Raw genomic sequence first — 8765 nt, forward strand, 5'->3', positions numbered from 1 at the left:
GGGGGGGAACCAGGAAACCGTGGGTTGTGATCATCATGAGTGAAAGCCAGAGAGCAGCTACCCTCGTTTTCAGCCATGTCGTTTCATAAACCCGGTTTGTTTTCGGTATTGTTGGTGTTCAGTATTCACGCTGTCGTGAAGCTCGCCGCCTCGGACTCCGCGGATAAACAGGGAGCTGCGGCCAACGCTCCTGTGTCCAGGCCTGGTGCCGTGGACTCCTTGTCCCCCCTCAGCCTGCTGTCCTCCTTCCCAGAGGACCTGGAGATCAGCGAACACTGCGGCGAGCTGCTGAAGACATTTGGCCAGCGGTACGTGTCCCACACCAAGTGCTTGGTGGCCGTTGCGCGGCCCGTCAAAGTGTGCCAGACCTGTTTCTCCAGTTATGGCAGCCTCCTGGACATCTACGCGAACATCTCATCAGACCAGGTACCGACCAAACACAAAGTCATGTGTTCGTGTCCGCAGTAAAGTCCAGTAAAGAGCACAGGCCTCGTTTACGCGCAGTCGTCTCGTTAGTCACGAGTCTTGTGATGTGACTCGTGACTAACGAACTTTGAGGAAACGACATTTGATCTCCTTGAGTTGAAACCAGCAGGAAGCTGACGCGTCCAGCTGATCTTTAAACCGGTGTGTAACACCTGTGCAGGTAGTGTGGTTGAGCCCACGGTGTGCCTGTGTGTCCTCAGGTGGGTTCTGGTAATGCGAGCTGCAGGGAGAGCATCCTGCGCAGCGACCGGCTGATGCTGGTTTACCTGCTGTACCAGAACCAGGTGGACGTGTGGAGCAAATCCAACTGTGAGAGTAAGTGTGCTCCAAAACAAAGAGGTCACCATCAGGTTAAATCATGTGTCTGTGTTATGAGGAAAGAGGGCATTTCTCTGAACTTTTGATGGGTGTACAACATGTGGTCAAAGAGCCACGTTTCGGCACTATTCAGTGTTTTCAATGTCAAACATCTGACTTTCATTTTGTTGACTGGAAATTCCAGCTGTCCTCATAGCTAGTGGGCAGTTTGGGACTTTAGGACATAATTGCGATAGATAGATAGATAGATAGATAGATAGATAGATAGATAGATAGATAGATAGATAGATAGATAGATAGATAGATAGATAATAGATAGATAGATAGATAGATAGATAGATAGATAGATAGATAGATAGATAATAGATAATAAATAGATAGATAATAGATAATAAATAGATAGATAATAGATAGATAGATAGATAATAGATAGATAGATAGATAGATAATAGATAGATAGATAGATAGATAGATAGATAGATAGATAGATAGATAGATAGATAGATAGATATGGATAGATAGATAGATAGATAGATAGATAATAGATAGATAGATAGATAGATAGATAGATGGATAGATATGTTGTTGATCCCAAGGGAAATGCAAGCATCCAGTAGCTTATGACATACAAAACTCCAGCAATATGGAATAAAATATAATCCAGCCACCAGATCTACTACACAGCTGCCACTATGATTGAGTATGTGATTTAAATAGATAGAGATTGTAGCTCGAGACCCTGATTTCAATCACGATTGTCTCATCCAAGCGCATTTGGTTTGTTAAAGTAACAATCTCAAAGATTTGTGCTCTTTGGTGGCACTTCTGGTGATAAACTGTGATTATAGCAGTGTTTTTTTTTGGGACTTCATTTCCCAGAGATCCAGACAGTGTGTGTGACGTCATTCATTCGGTAGTTGAAAAGCGAGCCTGTTGCTTTAGCTTTGCCTACCTTCTCTGGGACGGTGATGGAAAACGCGTCACCGACTCTGTGCTATGAATATTTTAATTCAAAAAGTGTCAGAAATTAGTATAAAAAAATGCACCTTAATATGTTCTAAAGCCCAAGATGATGTCCTTAAAAAGCTTGTTTCCTCTGACAATTTAAAACCTAAATATATTTAGTTTAATATCCCATAAAATAAAGAAAAGCAGCAAATCTTCACAATTCAAATTCAGGAACTACAGTGGGGAATTTGTGGTATTTTCTTCTTGGAAAATCTGATTTATAATGATGGTTTCTGCATCCAGCTTTTCTCTGACATCTAATAACATTCAGAGGCTGTTGGAATGATTGTTTGTATTGTTGAACCAAAATAACTGTAACTTGGTTCAAATTTTGAGTAAAGGAGGGGAGGATGATTGATGTTATCAATCCACTAAAATACCATCATGAATCTTTCTTTCGTCGAGCTTCCGGTTGATTGTTTTTGTTTCCTGTTGTGCAGGCTGCATCACTAAAGGTTTCCAGAGCCTGACCAACGACACGCTGCTCTTCATGACCGCTCTCAACCAAACCGTCACCTGCTTTGACAAGTATCGCCAGGTGAACTGGGCGACGACGTCTGTCTGTCTATGATGAGTTTATTATCAGAAGTTAACTGTGACGACTGTCCTCCACACAGGGGAACCACACGGAGCTGTGCAAGAGCTGTAAGAGCACATACAAAAGCCTGAATGATATGTACAGCAAAATGGAGAAGAATCACGCTCTGTGCATCGACATCGAGGATGGGGTATGTATGCAGGAGCAGAGATGTACGGAACTCCTCTTTAAGATAGGAAAAGACAAAGCTGCACCCCGCAGAGGAATCCACGGAAGGAGAATTTGTCAGAAAGGCCTTCTTCCATTGATAAGATAATGTGGTCAGGAAAGTTTTGTCTCACATCCCCAAAAGTTGTACCAAGTTGTTCATTAATCATCAAGCTTAAACATTCAGTCGTAGACACAACACAAGGTTCAACTTACTTTCTGTTTTGAAAACTTTTAACACATCTGTAGACCGCTTCAACCGATGGATTTGCTCCGTGTATCATCGGTATAGAAATGGTAATTGATATTGTGTTTTTTTTATTATCTGACCGAGAGGCAGCATGTCGATAGAGAATAGTAACGGTCCAAGAACAGAACCCTGTGGAACTCTATATAGTAGCAGTGCTGGTGCTGATTTAAAATTCCCAATTTTATACACAGAATGACCTCCCCGAAAGATAAGATTTAAACCAATCTAGAACCAAGCCTGAAATACCCACCCAATTTTTAAGACGTTTAATTAAAATGCTATGATCAACAGTTAAAAAGCTGTAGAAAGGTCCAACAGGAGTAAAATAGTGTGTTGAACAGTCAGCTGCTAAAAGAAGATCATTTAAAACCCTGACGAGTGCAGTTTCTGTTCTATGACCCTTCCTAAAACATGACTGAAATTTTTCAAGGGGACCATTGACATTCATAGAATAAATCATTTGTTCAGCTTTTTCAAGGACCTTTGCAAGAAATGGGAGTTTAGAAATTGTCTGGAAATGATTGAGTTTCAGGGTCGAGTGTAGGTTTTTTTTAAAGTAAAGGCTGTACAACTGCTGTTTTAAAATAATCAGGAAGTAAGAGTGAAGAGTTCACCAGGAATGGACAGGTTGTGGCCAGTGTTTCTTTAAGGAAGTTGGTGGGAATGACGTCAAAGGAGCAGGTGGAGTTGTTCATTTTGGCAATGATCTCAGTCACATAAGTAGTTGTTAATATATTAAAAGACGTGTCTACTCCCACTTGATAATATTTTGTATTAAAGCTATAGTACGGGACTTCGACACGTAAATGAAAATCCTTTATATTTAAGTCCTCGCCAAATTAGTTCACACGGTGCTCATTAAAACGATCACCACCGATTATATCTGGTGTCTGGTGAGACATCCCTGTGCTGGTACAGGTAGGGATGTGCTCTATGTCACCCAGCACTGATTCTTATGTTAGAACTGAAGGGTGGAAAACCCGAATAAGTGTCCAAAAAATGTTCTGGATTAAATTATCTAGATATAGTCAAATAAAATAAAAAAAAATAGAACCCTCAGCATTCAGAGCGACGATTAGGGTTAAAAAAAATAAAATAAAATGATGGCGAGCACAAAAAGAGATAGTCATCAGCGTAGCTTTCCCTCGGTGGAGAGCGCTGAAAAACCGAAGGGACTGAGGGCAGACGTGGACGTCCCGTTTCTGCTCTAGGACAGGTTGGTATTTGCAAAATATTTGGAGAAGACTAGGTAGCTATTACATGTTTTTGTAATTACTGTCACTACCCGAAGAAGTGGACTTAAATTCCACACTGCAGGATATGTTTTTCTTTTTCTTTTTCTTGTTAAAATATATTTATAATATTTCACTGAAAACTGAAGAAAAAAAAAAAGCCCATTGACATTAGAGAAAGAAAAACAAATCATATTGTGTGAAATATCATGTGACCGGAAATTCAAGACACAGAAGAACACAGAAAAAAACTAATTACGTCTTTGAAATGAAGGAAAGTAGTTTTTTGTACAAAACACAGAAGCAGAAGCCGAAGAGAGTTGAAATAATTGTAACTCTGTTCCATCTTTCTGATCAACTGAAGTTTATGTTGAGTGTGGCACCTTCCTCTTTTCAGATGAATATGACCCGCAAACTGTGGAGTAAGACTTTCAATTGTTCCTTCCCCCGTGAGGAGACGGTGCCTGTCATCGCTGTGTCCAGCTTCATGCTCTTTCTGCCCATCATCTTCTACTTGAGCAGCTTCCTTCACTCGGAACAAAAGAAACGCAAGCTCATACACCGTGAGTAACCAGCTTAATTCGCCTATTGTCACACACAGAGAGATTTTTTGACAGGGTTTTGAGAGGTTCGGGGTCTTTGTGGAGGGGGGACCTGACTGACTGTGATATTGGGGTTTGGCTCAGGATCATAGATGAGGTTTAAGGATTTATTTTTTGTCTGTGGATGGACGGTGGTAACCTTGAAGTATTTGAGGGCGTTTCCCAAGACTTAAGGAACATTTTAAAGGCATTGGTTTGGAGCTTTCTACCTTGTGATGGTCAAGGACACAACGGCCAGCGTGCAGGACTTCCTCATGAACACATATTTGTTGTTACGTTCACGTGATTTAAGAGACTTTGATATTAACCAGTTTTCTTGTGCAATAGATTATATTTCTTTGGAACAAACCAAATTTACAAGCTTTCATGTTTGATGATGCAACAAGTGGCCAAACATGTTGATACATGATGACGTCTCACAAACTCGTATCTTCTCATGAACAAGTGATCTTGATCTGGTGGAAATGAGGAAGCAAGTTTCTGCAGATACAAGAGCTTTGTTGACTTTGAGCACTCCTATAAATAAACCTCACAGGAAAAAGTAAAGTAACATAAAGATTTTAATCAGACATTTATTGATACATAAATGTTTTTGCATGAGGCCCATTGATGTTCGTGGTCTGTCAGGCATCGTGTTAGTGTCATTATTTCCCCTCAGTTCACAGCAATCATCGTGTCTTCTCTCTGACAACAGTTGATACACAAAACAATTTAATAAAAACATTGGACACGAGTCACTAGAATAGTTTCGAGTTAAAGAGGTCACCTAAAGTAATTTATCTTCTCAAACATAATTTCTGCATAGTAATGGGGGTTCTGTCTTCACAGCCAAGCGAGCAAAGTCATACAACAGTCTGATGAACATTCAGGACAAACTGAGCTGAAGAGGACACAGATGACTGAAGTGCAGAACAGTTACAACCTGGAGGAACATTTGTTTTCTCACTGAGGTGTGACTGACCTCCATGAATGTAGAGGACTCAGCAGCAGCCTCCCCTGCTGTGATACCAAACAGGATTCGGAGGACCTCAACGATCTAAACACATGAAGTTGAAAGTGAAATGCACTCCAGTTTTGTCATGCACTGAACAGACTTTGGGCACATTAATAACTTTTTCCTCAAAATGTAGGAATTGGTGTTGGGACACATCAAACTGAAATATTTTGGATTTTCTGATAGAAATTGCTCACAGGGTGTGATTGACTGAAGTTTGTCAAGTTTAAACATTATGGGCCTCTATAAAAGCAGTACTTGGGTTATAATCAATCTAACTATGAACTTCTAATCATATGTTTGTTCATGTTTCACAGATAGCAGTGGCCTCTCCTTCCTTTTTTTTTTTTTTTCTCACTAACAATCTTCAGGTTTTTTACTGCATCATTGTGGTCACTTGAGAGAGCGAGTGGCTTGAATACTGTGTGTGTGTGTGTGTGTGTGTGTGTGTGTGTGTGTGTGTGTGTGTGTGTGTGTGTGTGTGTGTGTGTGTGTGTGTGTGTGTGTGTGTGTGTGTGTGTGTGTGTGTGTGTGTCTGTCTGTCTGTGTGAGTGTGTGTCTATTTATGGATTGAGAAATGGGTTTTTCTGTCTCTAATGTATGTCCAGAGGAGACCTGCAAAAAAGGAAGCACTTGATGTCCATTAGTGGTGACATGTATCCGCTGTAAGAAGAGGGGTTGCACATCAGGGGTGGGGAGTAAATAAAGACATACCACACATAATGTAAGAGCTCTCCAAAGTACCACACTGTGATGTTACCTGTTTACTAGTCAGTGTTTTTTGTAGTTGCATAAAGCTTTTAATGTGCTTTGTTGTCATTTTCCCCTGATGTTTAAATAAATTTGTTAAGGGTTCATGAGCTGCTTATGATAATGTCGTCTTTTTTTTTAGGAGTGCCGAGTTGATGAATATGCTATGAAGTAATGTAAACCTTAATTTTTAATGCATAAACCCAAATAAATAATTTTATGTCATAAACATGCTTCAGGACTGCTTTATTTAGATTTTTTTTTTAATGCTCTTACTTTTTTTTCACCTGGATTTTTCTACTCTACTACATTTATTTGACAGCTTCTACTTTCAATAAAGACATTGAACACTTTTATCCAAAATCTGCTGATTTTATACAATGATGCATTTAAAAAAAAAAAAAAAATAAATAATTTCACATTAATCAGCTACAACTTAAAAAAAAAAAAGCCTCTTAATGCATCTGTGATGTTTTTATATTGTCTATGGTGGGAGACAGTTTCCAACCTGTTTATCTTCTAAAGTCCTATAAGAATCAGTGTGTAGTTAGGGTCACATTTCAGATGTCCGAGTTGTTAACAGCTCCACCAAATTGTGATGTTGAATGATATAGTAGATATGATGTTATTTCAATAAATGTTCAAATAATCTAATATTTCAGCAAATATCACAGAAAAAAACCAAACTGATTTGTGGATCAGAACTTTGTTATTCCTTCTTTCCTCCCTGATTATACAACTGACCATAAAGAAGTTCAAACCAGCTTCACCTGCAGCAGCTTTAACAGTGACATGCACAAATATATTTTATCATTGATAAACTAATGATTGCATATACAAAAATGTATCGGTCAGAGGGACCAAACCAGTAATTTTTACTTCAAGACTGATACTGTTTACTTAAATACGATTTTTCATGCAGAACTCCTACTTGTAATGAACAGGCTATTTTTACACTGCTGTGCTTTTATTGAAGTAATGGATCTGAATACCTCTTCAACCACTGCATCTATATGAAATAATATGACAGAAAAGCATCTCCAGAAGGGGTTCATCTACTTTTTATTTTTATTTTTAGTAAGTTACATCTTGTAATATCACTCTACTCCCACATCATGATATTTTAAGTGCAGAGGTTTTTACTTAGAGTATTTTCATATTGCTGGGTCTGAACAGCAACCAGCAGCAGCTGCAGTGACATTAAGGCTAATGAACCCATGCTGTACTGTGGTTAAAGCTGTTTCTTCACACAGGACTGGCCCTTGTTCTCAGGTTACGTGGCCTTGTGTTTCTTGCAACGAGGCTTTTCCTCCGTCATTAGCAGGTAATCCAAACGTGGGATACAGATACTTGGCCGAATAATCGCAGCAACACATCCGTTAAACTCCTTTGGCTTTTTGGTCTTATGGAGCGCAGCCACTGCTGGCCATCAGCAGCTCTGTAAGAGCATTACGGATACGCCGAGTCATATGATCCGGTTGCGGCCAGCAGAGCGGCTGAGAACACGGGCTTTTGTCATTTGCGCTCCCGCACAGTGAAGTGTGTTGAGCGGCTCGTGTGCGGCGCGGCCCGGAGCTCAAGAATGACAGCTTTGATTCCTGTTAAGCCTCGTTGCTTTTCGGAGGCACGCCGGGTCTTTAAGCGGGGCTGAAAGTCAAGAAAAACTCCCGGTGAAAAGGAGCGGAGGGCTGCCACGTGACGGAGAGGACAGATGGAAAAACGGAATTTCTAGTCGATTCAGAGAATTAGGCATCAAATTAGTGCTAGAAGAAGTATTCACAGCTTTTATTTAGGCCTACTTCTAAAACTGTAACACTACTACAGTGCAAATAATAGAAATGCGCATTCAGATTTACATAAATGGTTGCAAAATGTAGGTGTACTTAAACAAAAACCTTAACGAGAATGGCTCAAGGTGCATTAGTAATCATTGAATTATTATTGGTACCTTAACATGCTGGCCTATAAGCACTCACAGATATTAAAGTCCATTTACTCAACATTTTTTCAAACAGTTTGAGCTTCACCTAGCAGAATGATATTGGCTATTTGCAGATTGGGGTATCGATTAATGTGCTGGAGGAGAGAAAGTTTGCCCATGCCTTGCAGACACTAACAAGATTTTGTGACATCACAACTAATCCAGTGCCAATATGCAATTTATACAAGCCCAGTGAGGAAAGTGGAAACCTCAAACCCCCACACACTCCTAAAGAAGTAGGACACATCTATCCAGTTTCATTTTTAAAATGAATGATCCAATATTTGCACATTCTTAGCAACATGATTTTTCAATTAGAAGGAGTATATTTGTCACCATTTGAACTACTTAACCAAACTTTTTTTTTTAAGGGGGGGAACCATGTGACACGTAATATTT

The 8765-nt window shown here is 39.8% G+C and overlaps 1 protein-coding gene across 1 annotated transcript; it reads left to right on the forward strand.

Moving 5' to 3' along the window:
• On the forward strand, positions 1-6636 carry ostm1 (osteoclastogenesis associated transmembrane protein 1). The gene is made up of 6 exons (XM_069721671.1): positions 1-426; positions 687-801; positions 2253-2350; positions 2430-2540; positions 4437-4602; positions 5470-6636. Exons 1-6 carry the CDS (start codon positions 76-78, stop codon positions 5523-5525), a joined length of 897 nt encoding a protein of 298 aa, XP_069577772.1. The 5' UTR covers positions 1-75; the 3' UTR covers positions 5526-6636.
• Positions 6637-8765: the final 2129 nt, after the last annotated feature.

This window comes from Brachyistius frenatus, unplaced genomic scaffold, assembly GCF_029030835.1.
Source record: "Brachyistius frenatus isolate BFR_SWC_R1_liver_20210118 unplaced genomic scaffold, ASM2903083v1 Contig_270, whole genome shotgun sequence".
NCBI lineage: Eukaryota > Metazoa > Chordata > Actinopteri > Embiotocidae > Brachyistius > Brachyistius frenatus.

Excerpts from the sequence above, each read along its gene's own strand:
- ostm1 (XM_069721671.1), top strand. The coding sequence starts at position 76 with ATGTCGTTTCATAAACCCGGTTTGTTTTCGGTATTGTTGGTGTTCAGT. Across the intron at positions 427-686 it reads CGAACATCTCATCAGACCAG|GTGGGTTCTGGTAATGCGAG; the intron begins GTACCGACCAAA and ends GTGTGTCCTCAG. Across the intron at positions 802-2,252 it reads GAGCAAATCCAACTGTGAGA|GCTGCATCACTAAAGGTTTC; the intron begins GTAAGTGTGCTC and ends CCTGTTGTGCAG.